The 23,761-nt window shown below is 49.4% G+C and overlaps 1 protein-coding gene across 1 annotated transcript; it reads left to right on the top strand.

Moving 5' to 3' along the window:
* The first annotated feature begins 538 nt into the window (after positions 1-538).
* LOC105055142 (uncharacterized protein At1g76070) lies at positions 539-1,585 on the top strand. The gene has a single exon (XM_010936879.4). The coding sequence runs from the start codon at positions 749-751 to the stop codon at positions 1,442-1,444; it is 696 nt and encodes a 231-aa protein (XP_010935181.1). The 5' UTR covers positions 539-748; the 3' UTR covers positions 1,445-1,585.
* The last annotated feature ends 22,176 nt before the right edge of the window (positions 1,586-23,761 follow it).

The following is a 23,761-nucleotide window of genomic DNA, read 5'->3' as shown; positions in this document are numbered from 1 at the left end:
CCAAAACCAGAATGGGTTATAGCTTTGTATTGAATCTGACCTGCTTAAAATTCGGGTTTCTAATGCTTGTCCTAAACCTGAACTGAACTAAATATCAACTTTACTTTACCAAAATAAATAAATATCAACTTTCCGAAGCCTACATTGGATTCAGTGCGTACTTGATTGACCAGAACGATGCCAAGCCTAGAGCCAATTACAGGTAATCTAAGAGAGTCGGCCGGGACCAGAACCAAACCATCCCAATTCCCACCGCTGAAACAGTAACTCACCGCGTTCTCGACTCTCCCTTGTTCTAACGTGGCCAGATTAAGCCATGCCATTGAACACAGAAAGGCAAAAACAACAAGGCGAGGACGGCGTTGCCGTTTCAATATCAAGACCCATCTACCACACCTTGTCAGCCTGTGTACCACGGCATTAAAAACTACACGCAGAGAGAACACAATTCCATTTTAATAACCAAAATCCACTCCCGGCAAGGCCTCGGAAACCCTCTATTCTATGACTATTAAAATATGGTGGGCAAGTATTATAGCTTCCCCCCACCTCTTTGACCAAACCAATTCTCTTCCCACCTCCACCCTTCCCTTTCCTCTCACCTCCTTCCTTCCTTCCTCTCTCCTACTTTCTCCTCATCATTCCCAACTACACCTCTTTCCTTCTCTTGTTCTTCTTCCATAGCCCAACATCCTTCTATCAAGCCATATAGGATTATTTCTATCCGTATATCCTCATTGGTGCTTCCATGGAGAAACCAACTAGAGCAAAGGCCACCAAAATCTTCAGTTTCCTTCCAAAGCCAACCTCCTTCTCTATCCCTCACCCCCCTGCCTACAGCCCTGGCCGCGAGAATCCTGCGAAGTCGAAGGCTCTCCACAAGACCTTCTCGGGCCCTATCATATCGATCATCCCGGTGGAAGCTCGACGTAAGGAGAAGAATGGAGGTGGTTTTGATGCCCAAGAGCCGACCTCCCCGAAGGTTTCATGCATCGGCCAAGTCAAGCACAAGAAACCTTGCCGCCCGAAGCGGTCCTCGCCACCCCGACAGGAGAGGAAGCCGGCTAATTTTATCATCCGCAAGATGTTTCAACGCAAGGCGAGGCCAGGCCGGAGAATGGACGCGGCGGAGAGCAGCGAAGGGAGGCCGGCAGTCGTTGGTAGAGCGCCATCATTAGGCCAGATGCAGCGCTTCACGAGCGGGCGGGAGACGCTACGTGATTTCGATTGGAGGAAGGTGGAGATGAAGCAGGAGGCAGCTACCGGGGATCCAGAGAAGTGTCCTTCCTCCGACGAAGAGAGTGATGAGGAGCATGATGTGGCCATTTACCACTCTGCACCACTTATGGTGGGTGGTGGAGTGGTGGGTATGGAGCCAAGGAAGGAGGTGAACCTTTGGAAGAGAAGGACCTTGGCTCCCCCTGCTCCTCTTCAATTCAAATGAAGGTTTCCGTTTCTTCATTTTGATGCTTTGCTGCTGCTCATGTTTGAATCTTAACATGAGGTGGGATAGAAATATAATTAAAGTGCATGTAAGTTTGTCCAGAATATTCTAATGGACGTATTGATAGCTTATGTTGTTGAATGTAAATATGCAAGTGGGATTGTGTTGATTGGCAGATGATGAGAGTGGTTTTTGGTTTGGTAGAAGTCAGGCGAAGAACTTGCAAAGATCTTAAAGGCAGGATTGCCATTGATTTCTCTGGTAGCCCACTTTTTTCATCCCAAGGTTTTTGATACCTTGAGATTGAATATGTTAAAGGTTTTGGCACCATTAGATGGATTCTTTATTCAGCAGGCAAGCTAGTCTTTGCAAAATGAATTCAACCTTGGAGGATATCACCACATGAGGAAGAGGATGTTATTTAATTTGGCAGTATTATCTTGACTTTGTAAGATAATATAATATCATGAGATTGATACAAAGAATTATTCTACAAGGAACCCGTAAAAAAAAGTAATCATATAAAAATCCTGGACCTGTAGAATTAATAATATCAAAGTTTGTAGTTCCTTCTCTGTAGATACTATGATCTATATTTTGTTTCACTGATCAAATTCCTTTTGTTATAAGAAGGTCTTTTCGTTAAAGAGGAAAAAATGAGGGAGTGCATGAGGGGATCCCTCCTAACCACTTACGCAGATATAAACTTTACCACTATCAAAAAAAAATATATGAAAGATTCTCCATGAACTAGAAGCTGATTGTTTTCCATTGTTTCCTTTTACGAGAGAGAGAGAGAGAGAGAGAGAGAGAGAGAGAGAGAGAGAGCTGCCCCAAGAGGCTAGCAAGGACTCTAAAATGCCACAAGCTTTTAGCCTGCACCTTAAACTAATGCTTCAGTATGAGCATGGCGATCATGTGAGAGGGAGATGGATGGCTATGAATCTTTGTTAGGAAGCATGTTTTTTGTGAATGTGCTTCTGAAAAATGCTGCAGTATATTTCGAAGAATGGAGCTCCATGTGCAATCCCAAATCCAGGAGGAATGTGGGGAAGTATTCCAGATGCTGAAAGAAGACACACAACATCCTCTAGCTCTGTTCTCTCCCATCTTTAATTGTTTCCCCTATTCCATTTTCTCCTTCTTTCTTTTGTTCTTCATTTTGTCTTTTTGATTCTGTTTTTCTTTGTACAAATACAAATTCTAGGAAAGGAAACACAATTAGCATCAGCTCGAGCCATGTACAAAACTTGGTGGAGGTAAGTGTTATCTTACATGCATCACACATGCTCAAAACCAACACTCCCCTGCCCCATGCTAAAGGATGCACAACTCGAACAACTACATACCCACAAACAAATGAGCTTCTTTTGTTTCTTTTTTAATTTTCTTGAAAAGAACAAGCAAGTGAGCGTTTGAAACAAATAATTTGGTGGTAGGACAGAGCTTTTGAGTGAACCATACTGGAAGAATAATTTATAATGCTCATCTTTGCCTCAACTCTCACCAACCCTCCACTTGGCGCGTGGCTTGGTGTTTCTTGCTCGTGCTCAATTCCTCAGTGTTGTTCAAACTTTAGAAAAGATACGGAGTGTGCTTTAGTTCTCTCTGACCATTCTGTGGGCAATGTGTTCGGCCGGCAGGCTCATGTTTTGTCTCACTCACGTATCTGGTCTTTTGCTAAATGGTCAGAATTCAAGCTGGTTACGAAAGCTTTATGGCATTTAATTGCTACAAGTAATTTGAAACTAGCAAAAGGATTTATTTGGATGGCGAAGGAGGCACAGGAAAAGAGGGTTTCTCATCATAATTGCTGAAAGTTCAAGCATTTGAACTGAGAATTGACTAGTTCTGAGCCTGTCAAGCAAGTAAATCAGCAGCTGGTAGTGTTGTGTGAACAGGCTTGCCTTAATTGCCCCAATCTGTATCAGAAATTGATTCATGTGAGGCTGTGAGCTAATGGATTCCAGTCTTCTATCCATTTGGCACGCATCACAAGTGGCTCCAGCCTATGTTGTCACCTATGATCTAGTGCTCGGCCAGCGCTATATTTACCAGAGATTGGCATTGGACCTATCTAATGCACATTAGAGGTAATATAAATAGATATTATCCCTTAAGTGGAAGCACAATGGCTGTGATTATTTATTTGATAAATGCATTTCTATCTCTAGTGGCACACTTCTCTTGTTTCTCTCATTTAAACAAAGAGCTGAAGTAGGTAACGTGTAGTCTTATAAGGAATATGTGTGAAGTCCCCGTGTAACACGATGCTATTGAAATAAGATATGTAAAGAATTGTACATGGTATTCATGATTATTTTGGTTTCTCCATTTGCGATTTTCTTTGTTAATAAGGAACTGAAATATAATAATTTATTCTTGATCTTTTTTTTCTTCTTTTAATAGGATTTCTGAATATTGAAATGTCAAAAGATTAATGCTTGTTTACTCATAATCAGATGCATTTAGATGTTTGTGATTAGCTTATTAGGTTTGATAAGCCACCATCATTGATATACTTTGAATGCAACATAAGCTTTGCCGTATTCCATTGTTACAACATTCTTCAAATCATTCAGAAATTTCTAGATCTATTCTCGATTATTCTCTTGAGCAAGTGATTCTCCCAATATTCTCCAAAAGCAAATTGATTTAGGACTATTTAATTATTCTTGAGCAATCATAAATTTTACAATTTATTTATGAATTATTAAAACTAAGTTTAGAAATTTTTGTGTATGACAATTTCAGGATACCATGTTCCATTGCTAGCAATGATGTTTTTTATTCTTTTTTTCACCTCTCCCATACTTAAAAATGTTTCGAAACCCACATTTTGTTTTTATTTTCTCTTAATTCTTTGTTATCCAAATTTTTGACGAATATTCTGATTTTTTTTTCCCCTAATTCTCCATCATTACAGCTGAATAGTCCAGATTGATGCATCTCTAGCTGTGCCATGTTCTCGTTTGCTACTCCTTTAAAGTATTATTAGTAAAATTACTAATAGTAATAAGCGAAGGACCTCTTTGGGAATGGATTTGGATGAGCGTGGATCTTCAACGGTGCACCGCACCGCTCTACTTGATGTAGTGCACTGCACCGCTCTACTTGGACACATCACCAAGATACAAATGTAGATTTCAACTGTCAAGTCTATTTTGGGTGCTGGCTATCTGTTGGTGGGACCTCTTGAGCAACATGTGCCTGGATATGACCTTACCAAACACCTTTAAATTTTTAATACCATGTTTGAGCACATGGAAAGGAACCTCACCCCTAAATTTTAGGGATGATTTAGTAGCAGGACGGTGGTCTTGGAAAACATGTGACTTATCGTATATTAACTTAGATATACATTGCAAAATATAAAAATATATCAAAGGATCGTAGCACAAGGTTCTCATGGGGTTCAAAAAGTTTCATACCTTACTGGACCATAGTGGCTTAAGCTTGGATGGTCACAATCTAGGTTTAAATTCCAAAAAAATGGGATTATCCGGGTTTTTCTATGAAATGAGATATGTCATTATCCTACTTCATCTCAACACTTGAAATAGGAGACATCCCAAATCATAGTAATTGAAATGCTGAAATGATAGCGGGATAGTCCTACCCAATATATAGGTAGGGATGCAAATGGATCGAGTCGGACGAAGTCATAAGTAACTCCGATTCGATCTAGTTCTTTTATTGGTTCATAATGTTGGATCCAAATCCAACCTAATAGATGATTGGATTGGGTCCATGATCCAAATTTTTAAACTAATGAGTCATTCGGATTGGGTTGAGCCTATGTATAACCTAATCTCAATTCAAAAAATTCAAGTCTAGATTGGATCGAGATTAGATCTAGGTCAAACATAGCCAATTATGTTTACTAAATTCGGGTTGGCTCAGGTCACAGAATAAAAGATCCAAAATTGATCCAAAAATTAAACTATTTCGATAAAATCATATTCAAATTCAGTAAACCGATATCCAATCTAAAAAATGGAACAAATTCAATTTTCGAACTTAACCCCATATATCCTTTAGAATAGATCGATTGGATCCAAGTGAGTTAGGTTGGATCGAGTCACAAGCAACCGACCCATTTACAGCCTTATATATGGGATAGTATCCTACCCCAATTTCCTATAAGACTTAAATCCTTAATTACAATACCTTCAAAGTGAGAATAAGCCATGCCTCTGGTAATTGAAGTTTTTGTTAACCCCATTGACTATGGTCTTCGTTTGATGTATCAAAATTGTGTGTTCATGTGCGTCAGATGGTGCATATTTTGTTTTATTTTCTAGAGGCACGTAGTGATGCATGGGTTAGTTGCTTTTTTGTGTAACTTGGTGAGTAATATGTCATTTCCATTGGAGAATTGGTCATCTTGATTTGTTCGGATTGTTGATTTTGGAGTTTGTTTTTTCATTTTTTTTCTCATTTCATTTTTTTTTTCCGATTGGGTTTCATACGACGTGAGCTTAATCTGTATTTGAATCGAGCTAAAGATCGAATCCAAGCATGTTACTTTTCCATTTAGAATGGGTTCACGATTTATTTTATTGTGTATCAAATTTTTGGTTAAACCAGCTCAAGAAAATAATTGTTACAAAAATTCTGCCAAGTAGATCTGTTGAAATATATTCCAAATGGCTAACTATATTTCCCATCTGCATCAAGTGTCGACCCGGTACAGCTGCACATGTAATTTAGATAAAGTTTTGGTCCTCCAAGGAAAGTGAATCTAGCTTGCCTTCTTCTTCTAAAGAGCAGGGGTCACACCCAAACCGAATCTTTCATTCTTTGTCTTGTTGGTACTGAATCTAGCAAGGGTCAAGCCCAAACTCTTCAAGCACCAACAAGTCAAGCTTGCTCAATTTTTTTTTGGGTTTATGCAGTGCAATAATAATGTACCACTTAATAATATTAGGGCATGTAATATATTTAGATGGAACAGATATTTAATGCCGTTCAGATTTTTTTTTCTCTAATTTTTAATAATAAAAATATTTTTTCCTCTATACAATAAAAAAAAAATATTATTATTTTTTAATACCTTACATGATTTTTTATAAATATATATGACGTTCTGAACTATATATATGACTTTTTATATATTTATGATATCTTGAATAATATATATGGCTTCCTGATGTTTTGTATGACTTCTTATGAATATATATGATATCCTGAACAATATATATATGTCATCCTAACATCTTATATGATTTTCTGTGAATATATGTGATATCCCGAATAATATATATGACATTTTGTGAATATATATGACATCCTGAACAATATATATGGCTTTCTAATACCTTATATAACTTTCTGTGAGTATATATGATATTTTGAATAATATATATGACTTTCTGTAAATATATATGATATAAATATATATGACATCTTGGACAACATATATTGCTTCGTAATATCTTATATGGCTTCGTATGAATATATATGATATTCCGAACAATATATATGACTTTCTTCTTAATATCTTATATAATATCAGGAAGTCATATATATTGTTTAGGATATTATATATATTTATAAAAAATCATATATATACACACGAAGTCATATAAGGCGTTAGAAAGCTATATATATTATTCATGATGTCATATCTATTCATATAAAGTCATATATATTGTTCAAAATATTATATATACTCACAGGAAGCATATAAGATGTTAGAAAACCATATATATTATTCAGTATGTCATATATATTCACAGGATGTCATATATATTATTCGAGATATCATATATATTTATAGAAAGTCATACAAGACACCATAAAGTCATATATATTATTCAGGATATTATAAATATACAGAACGTTATATATATATATGGTTCAGAACGTCATATATATTCACGAAAAGTCATGCAAGATATTAAAAAATAATAATATTTTTTCTTTTTTATTATATAGAAAAAAATATTTTTATGATTAAAAATTAATAAAAAAATTAAATAATATTAAATATATATTTTATTATTAAATATATTATTTATTTTAAAATAATTAGATGATGTGTTTCACATCAAATTTATTATAAGGCATGCAGTGCACAAAGACTTTAATGTCCTAATGATCATGACCATGGCAGCCCATCGCTACCTTGGCCCAGCAAGAACAAGTGGTTGGGGGATGCTTTCAAATGGGCTACTTCAGTGTCACATCTTATTAATTGCAAGTGTCCCACGCTGACTCCATGCCTGATCAACACCTCCTCTTGCCATGGTCACAAAGATTGATCATGCCATCCAAGAATAAGCCCGTATGCTTGGCATGGGAAGAATATCGGTATCCCATCATTCATTTTTTATTGAATGTGTGGTGGGTTCACCCTCCATTTTACTTTATAATAATAATAATAATAATAATAATAATAATAATAATAATAATAATAATAATTATTGGGGGATACCCACCGACCGACCGACCGACTATCGGAGGGCCCGACCGGCTGGCGGCCCGACCGACCGACCGACTATCGAAGGGCCCGACCGGCTGGCGGTCCGACCGACCGACCGACTATCGGAGGGCCCGACCGGCTGGCGGCCCGACCACCCGACCGGCTATCGGAGGGCTCGACCGGCTGGCAGCCCGACCGACTAACCAACGGCCCGACGGACGACTCTGACTGGCCGATCGTAAGTCGGGCGACAGGCCGACGGACGCCATCAGCGGCTAACTGCGGTCATTCCACAGTCCATTCCCGACCGACTAAACCCAGAGGTCCGGTAGCCGACCCACATGAAGCTCGCCGACCGACGGAGGAGTCCGACGCCACTCTGCTGGCCACCGACCCTGGGTCGGCCGACTCCACCAACCGCCGTACGGCCGCCAGACGTTGTCAGCTCTGACACGGACATGCGGCACAGTTACCTAGGGGCATTGTCCCGCCGAGAGCCGGGTCAACCCTGGTGATTAGACGGCTACACGGCGACATGACATTTTCACGGCGGCTCTGACAGCCTACAGTGAGTTGACAGTTCCTCACTTGTCCGCGCCATTAATGATGGCGCCATACCGTGCTCCACTATATATACCGAGGAAGGCAACAGTGCAGGGGGGATCCGCTCGTCTCTCCCACATACGCAGGCTCGCTCCTCTCTCTCTCTCTCCCTCTCTCCTTCTCAGAGCTCTCTGTCTGCATTTCACTGTTGCCCAGTCACCTCTCTGACTTGACCGTCGGAGGGTCCCCGTCGGAGCCGCCTCCGGTCAGTGCGGACTTCTTTTTGCAGGTGCACGCTTCCCGGCGATCGGGCGACGAGGCGATTGGCCGCAACAGATTGGCGCGCCAGGAAGGGGACAGCATGACAAAGACAAGAGCTCAACGATCGAGAATCACTGGGTCGGCAAGGCGTTCTTCCCGCCGGGAAGAAGCCTCCCCGCCCCCACCGGCGGCGGAGCCTAGCTCTCCGCGCCCTGCAGTGACCACGGAGGCCCAGATTGCGGCCATCGTACGGCAGATGACCGTACTGACCGACGCAGTCAAAAGCCTCCAGCAACAACCGGCGGCCCGACCTATGCCTTCCAGGAGCAGCCGCCGACGGCCGCGCCGACCCCTGTCGCCTCCAAGCGAGCGCTCTCAACATCGCTCCCACGGAGAGGAGGAGGGGCGACCTCGGCGCGACGACCGACGGTCCCAGCGGCCCTCTCCTTCCCCGTTGGAACGGGCGAGGAAGGAAAAGCGGCCGCGCACACCGTCGGCCTCTCTTTCAGAATCCTCCGGAGGCTCCACTCCCGGGGTCTCCCAGCATCGACGAGCGGACGACTACGAGCGACGGTTCGAGGAGATCGACCGCCGACTCGCCCAACTGCAGATGGACGGCCAGAAGTCTTCGAACGACGTCGACTTCCAGACCGCCCAGCCTCTCTCTCGACTGGTCCTCGATGAGCCGATTCCCAGTCGGTTCAAAATGCCGAACGTGGAGCCATACGACGGCTCCACCGACCCAGTCGACCACCTCGAGAGCTATAAAGCTCTCATGACAATTCAGGGGACAACCGACGCTCTTTTTTGCATCGGCTTCCCCGCCACACTTCGCAAGGCTGCCAGGGCTTGGTACTCCGGTCTCCGATCGGGTAGTATTCATTCCTTCGCGCAGCTCGAGCACTCGTTCGTGGCCCATTTCAGCACCAGCCGAAAGCCGCCGCGAACGTCGGATAGCCTTTTCTCCCTCAAACAGGGGAAAAACGAGACGCTCCGACACTTCGTGGCGCGATTCAATGCGGCCACGCTCGAGGTCCGGGACCTCAACGAGGACATGGCGGTTTCAGCCATGAAGCGGGGCCTGAGGTCGTCCCGATTTACTTATTCTCTGGACAAGACCCTCCCCCGAACATACGCCGAGCTACTGGAGCGCGCATACAAGTATATGCGCGCGGACGAAGGAGCGTCCGACCGACGCTTGGTCGAGCCCAGGGGTCCGAAGGAGAAGCGAAGAAAAGGTCGGGAGCCCGCCGAACCAAGCAGGCCCCCGACCGATAGTCGGCTTTCTCCACCCCGACGGATCCAAAAATCACCCCACCGACAGACTCCGAGGTCAGTGCGTCCCAGGTATGACTCCTACACTCCTCTCTCCGCTCCCCGTACGCAGATCTTGATGGAGATCGAAGGGGAAGAATACCTGCGACGGCCTCCGCCTCTGAAGGCAAAGGGCCTCGACCATCGGAAGTACTGCCGGTTCCATCGGAGCCACGGCCACGACACCGAGCGATGCATCCAGTTGAAGGATGAGATCGAAAATCTCATCCGCCGGGGGTATCTCGGCAAATTTCGAAAGGGTCCGCCGACCCGACCGACTGCCGATCGACGCCCCCAGCCGACTGAAAAGGCGCCGACTAACCAGCCGACGGCTGGAGTCATCAATATGATCTCCAAGCGGCTGGGATCGGGGACGTCTACAGGGGGGGAGCCGACGAAAAAGCCACGACCGAACGACGTAATCACCTTTGCGGAAGACGACGTTCGGGGCATCCAGACTCCCCACGACGACGCTGTTGTTGTGTCGGCGACAATAGCCAATTACGATGTAAAACGAATTTTTGTTGATAATGGAAGTTCGACAAATGTTTTGTTTTACTCGACCTTCTCCCGAATGCGACTACCGACTGATCGACTTAGTGGGGTCTCCACACCCTTGATCGGCTTTGCCGGAGATACCGTCACGACAGAAGGAGAAATCACCCTGCCCGTGACGGTCGGTACCGAACCACGGCAAAGCACAGTCTCCCTCATTTTTGCGGTCGTCTCGACGTACCATCTCCTTGTTCGATTCCCGACCAAAAACGGAGTCGGAGAGATGCACGGAGATCAACAGCTCGCCCGATGATGCTTCCAAATCTCCGCCCAAAGCGACGAGACAAAGGATCCCCTGACAATCGACAAGCTGGATCAACGGGAGGAGGAAGAGCGGGGTTCGCCGGCCGAGCAGCTCGAGGCGATCCCGATAGGAGAAAATCCCGACAGAAAAGTTTGGATCGGGTCTCAACTGCCCGACACCGAACGCCGCCGACTGACGGAGCTGCTGACGGCCAACGCCGACATATTCGCATGGTCGGCAGCAGATATGTCGGGCATCCCTCCGGAAATAATGACTCACCGACTCAACATTGACCCGACGATGAAACCGGTGAGGCAGAAGAAAAGGTCCTTCGCCCCAGAAAGGCAGAAGGCCATCGACGAGGAAGTGGACAAGCTGCTCGAAGCGGGCTTCATTCGGGAATCCACGTATCCCGATTGGCTCGCCAATATCGTCATGGTCAAGAAAGCCAACGGGAAGTGGAGGATCTGCATCGACTATACCGACCTCAACCGAGCATGCCCGAAGGATAGCTTTCCACTCCCGAAGATCGACCAGCTGGTGGATGCGACGTCCGAATTTCGACTGCTCAGCTTTATGGACGCCTTCGCCGGGTACAATCAGATCCGGATGGTGCCTGAAGACGAGGAGCACACCGCGTTCGTGACCCCCAAGGGCCTCTACTGTTATCGGGTGATGCCCTTTGGATTGAAGAATGCCGGCGCCACCTACCAGCGACTCGTCAATAAGGTCTTCAAAGATCAGATCGGGCGTAACATGGAAGTGTATGTGGACGACATGCTGGTGAAAAGCACGCAGATCCCGGACCATGTTCAGGATCTCGAGGAGGCCTTCCGCACCCTTCGACGACACCGAATGAAGCTCAACCCGACCAAATGCGCCTTCGGGGTGACTTCGGGGAAGTTCCTCGGATTCCTCGTTTCTCAGAGAGGGATCGAGGCCAACCCTGAGAAGATTAAGGCGATCCTCGACATGCGTCATCCGAACACCAAGAAGGAGGTCCAACAGCTGAACGGAAGAATCGTCGCTCTTAGCCGATTCATTTCCCGATCAGCTGAAAGGTGCCTCCCGTTCTTCAAGACCCTGCACCAGGCGAACGGTTTCTCTTGGTCGGATGAGTGCGAACAGGCCTTCGAAGACCTGAAAAAGTACTTGGCTTCCCCGCCGCTGCTCGTAAAGCCGCAGGTCGGGGAGACCTTGTATCTCTACTTGGCCACATCTTCTGAGGCGATCAGTTCGGTGCTCGTTCGGGAAAACGAGTGCCGAACCCATCAGCCCATCTACTACACCAGCAAAGTGCTCCACGGCGCCGAAGCCAGATACTCGGAGACGGAAAAGATGGTTTTCGCCCTGACCGTCTCCGCACAACGGCTCCGACCATACTTCCAGGCCCACGCCATCGTGGTACTCACCAACCGGCCCCTGAGGGCCGTACTGCGCCGACCCGACACATCCGGACGACTCGCTAAGTGGGCAATGAAGCTTAGCGAGTTGGACATTCAGTACCGACCGAGGCCTGCCTTGAAGGCTCAGGTCCTGGCCGACTTCATCGCTGAATGCCCGACGACCGACCTACCGTCGGGAGCTGAAGGCCCGGGACGAGATTCGATCTCTGAGCCAAACCCGATCTCCACCTGGGTACTTCACATAGACGGAGCCTCCAACGCTCAGGGAAGCGGGGCCGGGCTCCTGCTCACGAATTCGGATGGGGTAGTCACCGAATACGCCCTCCGGTTCGACTTCAAGGCCTCCAACAATCAAGCTGAATACGAGGCACTCCTCGCGGGCTTGAGGATGGCGAAGGAACTGGGCGTCGACAGCCTCCGGGCATTCTCCGACTCTCAGCTGATCGTGGGGCAGGTCAAGGGCGACTTCGAGGCGCGAGATCTGACCATGATCAAGTATCTTCAGAAGGTAAAGGATCTCGTGGCCCGCCTCGAGCATTTCGAGATCTCCCACATCCCCAGGACGGAGAACGCCCGTGCCGACGCTCTCTCTAGATTGGCAACGTCGGCCTATGATTCTTTGGGTCGGACGTTTGTCGAAAACCTCCAGCAGCCGAGCATCGATCGGGTCGAAGAAGTGCAGCAGCTAACGTCCGAACCAAGTTGGATGGACCCGATCGTCCGGTACCTGTCCGACGGGACCAGTCCCGAAGATCCCGCGGAGGCCAAGCAACTCCGATGGTCGGCGTCGCAATATGTGATCATGGACGGCCGACTCTACAAGAGGTCGTTCTCCCTCCCTCTGCTTAGGTGCTTGGGACCGACCGACGCTGACTACGCCCTCCGAGAGGTTCACGAGGGAATTTGTGGGAATCACTTGGGGGGCAAGTCCTTAGCCTTCAAAGTCTTACGATAGGGCTACTACTGGCCGACCATGAGGAAGGATGCGGCCGAGTTGGTCCGAAGGTGCGAGCCATGCCAGAAGTATGCCAATATTCAGCACCAACCGGCCAGCCAAATCGCTCCCATTGTCGCTCCGTGGCCCTTCGCTCAGTGGGGAGTCGATATCCTCGGCCCCTTCCCACCGGCGTCAGGCCAGAGGAAGTTCATCGTTGTCGCCATCGACTACTTCACGAAGTGGGTCGAGGCCGAGCCCTTGGCGCAGATCACCGAGCGTAAGATGGAGGACTTCGTCCAAAAGTCCATCATCTTCAGGTTCGGATTGCCGCACACCATCATCACCGACAACGGACGGCAATTCGACAACCAAGGCTTCAAAGACTTCTGCGCCAGGTTCCACATCCGTCATCGACTAACTTCAGTCGGGCACCCACAGTCCAACGGCGAGGTTGAAGTGACGAACCGAACCCTGCTCCATGGACTCAAGACCCGACTGAACGAAGCCAAAGGTCTCTGGGTCGACGAGCTGGGCTCCATCCTATGGGCTTACCGAACGACCCCCCGTGTCCCGACCGGAGAGTCGCCGTTCAGTTTGGCCTACGGGACAGAAGCTATGATCCCGCTCGAGATTGGCCTGCCATCTTCAAGGGTCGAGCAGTACCGCGAGCCGGACAACTCCGAAAGCCGGAGGGCCGACCTAGACCTCCTCCCCGAACTGCGAGATGAGGCTCAAATCCGAATGGCCTCATACCGGCAGAGGGTCGCCCGGTACTACAACGCCAAGGTCAGACCAAAGCTCTTTAAACCTGGCGACCTAGTCTTGAGGAAGGCGGAGGTGTCGAAGCCCTTGGACCAAGGGAAGATGGCTCCCAACTGGGAAGGACCCTACAAGGTTGCTGACACCTTCGGGCCGAGAGCCTATCGGCTGGAAACCCTTGAGGGAAAAACCATTCCCCGGACTTGGAACGCCGACAACTTGAAGCTGTATTACCAGTGAATTCTGTAATTCAATCATCGGAATACAAGTTCAGTTTGAAAAATCGGAGTTCTAACACTTCGACTACTGATCGGCGCTCAGCCCCGACGCATCGACGCGGATCTGGAACCGACGACACATCGGCCCCTTACACGGACCGATGCATCTACGATGACGGGAGTTTATACTCCTTCTACGGTCGAATTTTCGGGCAGAATCCATCGGCCGACTGGTCGATCGGGCCCCGACCGAAGAAAGGCTAAAAGCCCACGCGGCTGTCGCCGCGACATTCCGACCAGGCTACGGCCGGTCGAGGGATATTCGGCTCACCACCGTCTATCACATGACGCGACCTTAGTCGCACCCACTACTCGCCGACCGACCTACGGCCGGCTGAACGACACTCGGCTTGCCACCGTCTGTCAAAAGACACGAAACCCGACGCAAGAGCATGGGGACCCGACTTACTATCATGCCCCCGACACTGCGCCGGATGATGACCGGCTAAGTGCATCTACGGAGGTCCGGCCGCCGAACCTTCACTAGGTTCGGTCGGCTCCCTACTTGACAGATGCGCCCGAACGGCGATTACAATTTTTGGAAACCGACCTAAAGTCGGGACACAAGCTACTTCGGAGCTGTGCAAGCCGGTTAAGTCCTACCGACTTACCCAAGTTGGCGACTTCTCTAAGTTGGCGACTAGGGTTCGACATTACAGCGATAAGAAACGTTACAAACAAGAAGCAAAAGAGAAGACAATTTCATTCATTGATCAAAAAACATTACAAAGTTGGGCCGAAGCCCGATTACATGTATTTTCAAAAAGACAAAAATAAAGATGGTCGGCAGGGCCGATCACCCGTCCTGATCGATCTCTTCGACCGACGGAGGATCGGGGATGATCGGCGTCTCGGCCATAAGCAACGATTGATCGGTCGCCGAGAGATGGGCTTCGGTCGATAAAGGAACTTCGGTCGGCACCTGCTCCGGGACGGCTTCCTCCACCACGATGACGCCTCCCGACGGCTGGTCGGCCATCTCTTCCGTTCCTTCTTCTTCGGCTCCTTCCTCGGCGAACGGCGGGACGACTCGGCTGACGTCCACCTCCGGGTACAAGGCATGGACGGCATCCCGACCATCCTCGAACCCGACCCGGTAGGAGGCGAAGCCCGACCCGAGCATCTCCTCCTTGTACCGGTCGGAGGCCCGGAAGTCCTCAACCGCACGATCGGCCGACTCCCTCGCCGACCGTGCCTCGTCCTCAGTGTGGGCCAGCTCCTCCCTCGCCAACTCCGCCTCGGCCCTGGCAATTTCGGCGTCGATTTGGGCGATGGACAAATCCTCTTCGGTTTCCGCGAGCTTCCCCAGGCTGGCCCGAAGTTGCTCGCGTTCCCCTTGGAGTTCGGAGGTGGCACCGTCCCGTTCGCGTCGAAGACGACGCACGACCCGACCTTTGTGCTTGGCCTCCTTCTTGGCCGACTTTAGTTCGGCCATAAGCCGGGAGACCTCGTCCGTCAACTTGGCCTCCCGGTCGACCGACTCCTGCAGTTGGTCGACCAGCCTCCCTCTTTCGGCCTCGGCCGCCGCCGACCTTTCCTTGAAGGCTGCCCGAACGTCGCCGAACCTTCGGTATCCGGCCTCCAACTCGGACATGGTGAAGATCAGCTGCCGACGGAAAAAAGCTTTGTCAGAATTATGTGGCAAGCAAAAATTTTTCTAAGGAAAAAGGTGACGCGAAGCTTACCTCCACCATTGTCGGGTAGAACCGCGACAGCATTTCGGTCACTTGCCGAGACCGCAACGACTGAACGTCGGTAGGGAGGAGGATCCCCTGGCACAACCTCCTCGCAAGGTTGTGGTCGGCCAAGGCCGACGCACCCTCAGGGTAGTATGCGCTGGGGGGCATTGATCTCTCCTCCTCCGAGGGCTCCATCGGGGCTTTCCCCCGATCAGCTGCCCCGACCGACGGGGCTGGCAGCGATGGGACGCTGGAGTTCGACCCGGCGCCCCCCGTTGCGCCAGCGGACACCTCCGGACGATGTTCGGCTTCCCGAACGACATCCGGCTCCACCCGCGGCGGCAAAACCGCCGACACTCCTTCGGCCACTTCCTCGGTCGGCCTCTCCTCGACTCGGACGGTCAGAGCCGCGAGGGCTATGACCGGCTCCGACCCCTCGGTCGCCGACGCTTCCACGGTCGGCGGGACTGGGGCCGGTCTCTTGGAAGGGCGCGAAGGGCCTGCCCTCGGCGCTGGCCTCTTCCTCGCGGCGGCAAATTGGCGAATTTCGGCATCGGTCGGCCTCATCCTCGGCGGTGTCCCTGCAAAACCAACCAGTGTCAAAGGCCGGACCAGAACTGCCCTAAAGCCGAACAAAAAGAAAAGCTAGGGGATCGGGCGATACCTATTCGGGGGACCAGACTCAGGCCGGCATCATAGAGAGCTTGCTCGGTAACAAGCTCCCTCTGCTTCGGGACCGACATATCTTTGAGTCGGTGGAAGTCCTCCCGGTCGTCCACGTCGACCCGACTGTTGTCGTTGGCCTCAGTTCGGGGTACACCCCAGCGAGAAGGAAAGCCCCAAGAGGAGGAAGAGGAAACAAAGAAAAACTGGTTCTTCCATCCATGAATGGACGATGGAAGACCGGTTATGAAGGCAAGACCCTTCCGGGGGTTGAAGAGCCACCACCCTCGGGCTTTAGGGTGGGGTCGGAGCACAAAAAATGCCCGGAAGAGGGAAACGCGAGGGTTGGTCGGCAAGAGCTGACACAACAGCGCGAAAGAAATGATTAACCGGACAGAGTTCGGCGCCAGTTGCGCCGGACAGAGTCCGTAGTAATCCAGCAGATTCCGGACGAACTCCGGAATCGGAAGTCGAAGACCCGCACGAAGGTCCTCAACATACAGCGCCAGGTCGCCAGGCGGAGGGTTGTTGACCCGACCGCCGGCCCTTGGGGCGGAGAGCCGAAACTGCTCCGGGATGCGATAGTGCTCCCGAAGCTGATCGACGTTCGGCCCCGAAAGCGAGGAGGCCTCATCTTCCGGAGCCGATCGGGTGTCGTCGGTCGGGTTCCCCGACCGAGCTCCCTGAGTCGGTTTCCTGGTCATTGTGCAGGGACCGAAAGAAGAGAAAGAAGAGAAGAAAGCAAGAAGGGGAAGGAGGACCATGAACCCGATGGACCCTCCGGAAGAAGAGAAGAGCTCTGCCCGCGACGACCGAGAAATCGCCCGGACAGAGTTTCCCCCAGCAAATGGCAAATGTAGGTCGAGGTCCGGGAGCTCCTATATATATAGGACCGACCGACGGCCGAGATCCTTCCGCGCCGACCGAAGACCTCCAGATGCGCGACGCGTGGCGCCCGCCGGTTGGCCGGGGATTCGGCGCGCTTCGTCCCGGGACGCCCGCACCGCCCTCATTAAATGCCGGAGCGGACGCCGGCCAACCACCATGACACGCGGCGCGCGGGGGTTGGCTCCGCAGTCGGCCGCCCGCGCCGGTCCACGTTCCCGATGAGACGCTCCACCCGCAATCGGCGCCGAATATCCGATCGACTGACGCCGTATCGTCCGGAACCCGATCTTCTGACACCGACGTGACGGCTGACAACGACAAGGCGTGGCGTCTGACACCTGACGCCGGCGCGACTTCCGGCATCGACTAGACGTTCGGATCGCTGGGATTCGTGAGATGTCTGACAGCGGATCAGCCGACGGTACGGTCGGATCTGCACATGCGACAAATCCACTCCCAGTCGTCCGGCCTTGCTACCCGAATGAAGGCATCGGCCAGCTCTCCACCCGACCTAGGAGTGGAGGGGGGCAACTGTTGGGGGATACCCACCGACCGACCGACCGACTATCGGAGGGCCCGACCGGCTGGCGGCCCGACCGACCGACCGACTATCGGAGGGCCCGACCGGCTGGCGGCCCGACCGACCGACCGGCTATCGGAGGGCTCGACCGGCTGGCAGCCCGACCGACTAACCAACGGCCCGACGGACGACTCTGACTGGCCGATCGTAAGTCGAGCGACAGGCCGACGGACGCCATCAGCGGCTAACTGCGGCCATTCCACGGTCCATTCCCGACCGACTAAACCCAGATGTCCGGTAGCCGACCCACATGAAGCTCGCCGACCGACGGAGGAGTCCGACGCCACTCTGCTGGCCACCGACCCTGGGTCGGCCGACTCCACCAACCGCCGTACGGCCGCCAGACGTTGTCAGCTCTGACACGGACATGCGGCACAGTTACCTAGGGGCATTGTCCCGCCGAGAGCCGGGTCAACCCTGGTGATTAGACGGCTACACGGCGACATGACATTTTCACGGCGGCTCTGACAGCCTACAGTGAGTTGACAGTTCCTCACTTGTCCGCGCCATTAATGATGGCGCCATACCGTGCTCCACTATATATACCGAGGAAGGCAACAGTGCAGGGGGGATCCGCTCGTCTCTCCCACATACGCAGGCTCGCTCCTCTCTCTCTCTCTCCCTCTCTCCTTCTCAGAGCTCTCTGTCTGCATTTCACTGTTGCCCAGTCACCTCTCTGACTTGACCGTCGGAGGGTCCCCGCCGGAGCCGCCTCCGGTCAGTGCGGACTTCCTTTTGCAGGTGCACGCTTCCCGGCGATCGGGCGACGAGGCGATTGGCCGCAACAATAATAATAATAATAATAATAATAATAATAATAATAATAATAATAATAATAATAATAATAATAATAATAATAATAATAATAATAATAAAGATATTGCTGGAAGTGCAAGTTGGGATGGGTTAAGCTGAAACGACGCCCATCTAAGGTATAAATTTTTATTGGATTAAGTCTAAAGATTTGTCAAATGGACTAAGCGTTGGCCGGCAAATACCAACTTGAATTGAAGTTGGATTGAGTTCAGGATGAAGGCCTAAGCAATCCAACCTAGCCTGTACCTGATCCAATTATAATGTTTGTTTCCTTCTAACCGATGCCAGGCTGAATTTGGCTCAAATTTCCTCGACCCCACCCAACCAATAGATGACCCGTATATGACTCATCTTGGACAAATCCCTTGGTGCATTCTCATTCCAAACTCTTGGATCTTGTCATCAGCTTGTATGGTTTCACCTCCTCATTCCTTGGTATGTCATCAGCAATCCTTATCATCGAAGAAATTTTTTCACCCAACACAAGAGGACAGCTCAATGCATGGTCCACCGGTCGAAAGCATCACTAGCTTATAACCTGACTCAAGCAATAAAGCATGTGGAATCCTGTGTGAATTAACAAGAATCATCTTACAAAGCTAGATACCATTAGGTAATCGACAGCGAAATAACACTCAGAGGGAAAGATAAAAAGAATCTCCATCGGAGAATGAAATAGAACATAAAATCATGAGCTCACAAGTAGTAGAAGGAAAATATCATCTCTGATCACATATCTGTTGAAAAATGAGCGTACGATTCATAGACAAGGACTATCAAAGCCACAATAAAAGTGCATCTTTATAGGGTAATTGTCACTACTTTGCACCTGAACTTGGATAATCTATCCATGACCAGAATAAAAGATTGGGCAAAACTAAGACTTGGTAATTGGCTTTTCGACTAGTTAGAAAACAAGCTTCCAAGATCCTTCTCTACTTACATGTTATAATTACCTCCCTCACCCACGAACCCGGGAGCTGGCAGTATTGAGTGTTGTACACCGATGCTTCTGTTGCACCGTATATGCTAAACACACATAAACCTTCATGCAATATCATGCGCTTTACGTGAGAGCTTTGAGAGCTTTAAGGCTTACAGCTAAGATAAATTTTATTCATAATAATATATTCATTCTATAAGGTTAACTTGGGCATCTCCTCTCATTATATCACACATGCCCTTAGCTCCCTTACAAACATATTCCCTTCAAAGAAAACCATGTGGAGTGTTTGGATTTATGCATTCGTAATTCATCAATAGCGAGTTTTGATTGAAGCTTAAACAATAATTTGTTCGATGTCCGTTTCTCCCTTTTAAGGAATGAAATAGCACATGCGTTCTTAGTTGCCCTTGCTTGGAGGGTGCTAAAAGCCCTACATATTATTTTGAGCTTTGTAAGAATATAAACTTTATAAAATCACATGTAACTTCTTTATAACTTTTACATCTTCTCACGAAGAAGAATTACTTGAACCAAAATGGGAGATGATTATGTTACGGTTTTAGAATGGATTAAAATAGTTCACGTCCTATTCTAGTTGCATTGGAGTCTCCGGGAGCACGGATCGTCTGCAGTGCACCGTACGGTGTGGTGCACAGCACACACCGTCCATCGTGCGATAGACGGCGCACACGACCGTGTGCAACGAATACGCATCCATGCGTGGCCATCCATCGTGCGATGGACGGTGTGCTGTGCACTGCACCGTGTGATGCACAATAAAGAACACGGGTCCAGTCTCCTGTATCTCAGAAGTAGTCATTTATATACCATGGAGTGGTGGTTTTCCGCTCACTTTTTTATGCTCTTTGCTCATCCATCGTCAAAATTTTTCATTAATTCTTTCAGTTTTCGTGTGATAACCTAGAATTTCATTCAAAAGATCAGATAGAAAGTACCCATGCGGATCTATGAATGATACCAAGCCATGCCTGAGGGTATAATTTGATGGAAGAACTAAAGACCTAGCCTGATCTGTTACCAAATCGGGTCTTGTGCTTATAGGCTTTTGATGCCCATTATACCTCAACAACCCTAAAAAATCCTCCAGGTATATGTACATAAACCTGTTTTTATCTTCTTTTGATGCTCCAAATGAGATTTTGACGAGTCCATTAACAACAGCAGAGCTTTCACATCGGCCTACAGATTCAACAAATCTGTTGGGCGCTTTTGCTCCTGGTGTCGGCAGTTTAGGATCTGCAACAGCGAAGTTTTTGTTTGACTTTAGAGTAATACTAGGATGCGATAATTTTCTAATTGCAGGTGATTTTACTTTTATTCTATGCCCTATTTTTTTTGGTAAGATTTTATGCCCTATTTGGTAGGGGAAAAAAAAAGGGGTAGGGCTGCATGTTGGTTTATAATACCAACCCAAATATAATCTAAGAAACCTCGGAGCGAGCTGACCGAAGAGTCACTGCTATGTTATAGTAGATCATTTAATAAACGAATCATCGAATGGAAAGCTTTACTTATCCTAATGTAATAATACATAATTTAACAAAAGAATCTTCGAGTTGCAAAGCTTTTCTTATCTTAATGCTTTGCGTCACTTTTTTATTTAATTACTATGTTTGTTTGACGAAGAATCTGCATTTCTTTTTGGATTGCTCAAAAAATGTGCAACGCTACGGCAGCATTAGCGTGCTCTCTCTCTCTCTCTCTCTGGCGGCAAATTTGTAAATTTACATGATACAATTCATGAACGCATGGATACATTTTTATTTGGCTAATGCTGGGGAAACTCGTTCGCGGCATCCAAATCATACCACCATATCCATGCATTTACCACACGTAAATTAATATAATATATATATATATTAAAATAGAGATTTTTTGATGAAGAGGCCTCTGGTTGATATGTGGATTTTTAGGAAAAGAGAAGAATTTTTAGGGAAAGAGAAGGAAGTTGTTGCGGCCAATCCCCTCGTCGTCTGGTCGTCGGGAACGAGCGCCTGTAAAAGAAAGTCCGCACTGACCGGAGGCAGCTCCGGCGGGGACCCTCCGACGGTCAAGTCAGAGAGGAGACTAGGCAACAGTGAGAAGAAAACAAGGAGCTCAACGAGAAAGGGAAAGAGAGAGAGAGGGAGCAGGCCTGAGAGTTTTCGGAAAAAGACCCCTAGCACTGTTGCCTTCCCCGATATATATAGTGGAGCATGGTATGGCGCCGTCATTAATGGCGCGGATAATTGAAGAATTATCAACTCACTGTAGACTGTCAGAGTCGCCGTAAAGGTGTCAAATTACCGTGGGACCGTCAAATCACTAGGGTTGACAATGCCATAGGCGGGATAATGCCCCTAGGCGGCAATGCCGCATGCTGTTGTCAGGATTGACAGTCTCTGACAGTAGTACGGTGATTGGAGGAGTCGACCGACCTTAGATCGGTGGCCAGCTGAGGGGCGTCGGGTGGAGATTCGGACCCCTCCGACGGTCAGTCGGGCACGTCGCGGGAGTCGGGCATCGGACCCCCTGGTGCAGTCGGTCAGGAGGGCGGAAAAGGTCTGTCCGACCGACATATCCTCGGTCGGTAGACAGCCGTCGATCGGTCGGTAACGGCACCCGACGATCGATCGGTCGGTCGTGTATGCCCGATCATAAGTCGGCATGAACGGGGTCGGTCGGTATTCCCCAATAGTTGCCCCCTCCACTCCTGAGTCGGACGGCGCGCTGGCCGATGTCTTCATTTGGGCAGTAGCATCGGGCGAAAAGGAGTGGATCCTCTGTGTATCAAGTTCCGACCGTACCATGGGTTGATATGATGTCAGGCGTCTCATGAATGCCGGGCGATTCGCTAGCGTCAGATGTCTAGTCGGTGTCAGACGTCTCGTCGGTGACAGACGTCTTGTCGGCGTCAGGTGTCATGTCAATGTCGGATGTCCTGTCAGTGTCGGACGTCCTGTCGGTGTCAGGTGTCATGTCGGTGTCGGACGTCCTGTCGGTGTCGGACGTCCTGTCGGCGCCAGACGTCTCGTCCCATCGGGAAGGAAAACCGTCGTTCCCGCCGCCCCTTCGGGGATACGAAACGTCACGGCCTCTGCGCCACGTGGCGTGTGGCCATTGGGACGGGTCCGTTGGAGTGGATGGAGGTGATGTGGCTCGATCTGAGGATAGGTGTGTCGAACCGTCGGGCCGATGGACGGCCCGGATGATGCCACGTGGTGAGATCTGGGGATTCCTCGTTGGTCGTGTCTTCATCTCGACCGTCGGGGGGTACTATATATACAGGGTCGTCCATATTCAGTTTTTATCCCCCCTCACTTTGCTGTCGAGACTCTGCCCGCGTAATCCCTCATTCCAGGTACTCTTTTTCGCTTCCTTTCTCCTTAGGGGTTCTCTCTTCTCCTTCTGAGGGCCACCACCGCTTTCACCGTCTTCTCCTTTGCCTTCTCGCAATCTACTTCTTCTTCTTCTTTTGTTTTAATCCATGGCCAGAACATCCCCCCGAGGAAGTCGGTCGGGAGAGCCGACTGACGACACTCGGTCGACCCCGGAGGTGGAGGTCTCTTCACTTTCGGGGCCGAACGTCGATCGGCTCCGGGAGCAATATCGCATCCCGGGGCAGTTTCGGCTGTTCGCCCCTGGTGCCGACGGTCGGATTAACAGCCCGCCTGAGGGCCAGGTGGCCTTCTACGTTGAGGACCTTCAGGCCGGCCTTCGCTTCCCGATCCCGGAGTTCGTCCGAAATGTGCTTGACTATTACGGGCTGTGCCCGGTGCAACTCGCGCCGAACTCAGTTCGGCTAATAGTTAGTTTTGCTCTTCTGTGTCGGCTTTTGCCGACTGATCCTCGGATCTCCCTCTTTCGAGCTTTCTTCGTCCTCCGACCCCACCCTAAAGTCCGAGGGTGGTGGTACTTCAATCCTCGGAAGGGGCTCTCTTTCATTACTGATCTTCCGTCGTCTATTCACGGATGGAAGAACCAGTTCTTCTTCGCATCCTCTTCCACTCCTTGGGGGTTC

This window comes from Elaeis guineensis, chromosome 12 (genome assembly GCF_000442705.2).
Source record: "Elaeis guineensis isolate ETL-2024a chromosome 12, EG11, whole genome shotgun sequence".
Lineage (NCBI taxonomy): Eukaryota > Viridiplantae > Streptophyta > Magnoliopsida > Arecales > Arecaceae > Elaeis > Elaeis guineensis.
This window is presented reverse-complemented; position numbering and strand designations above follow the sequence as displayed.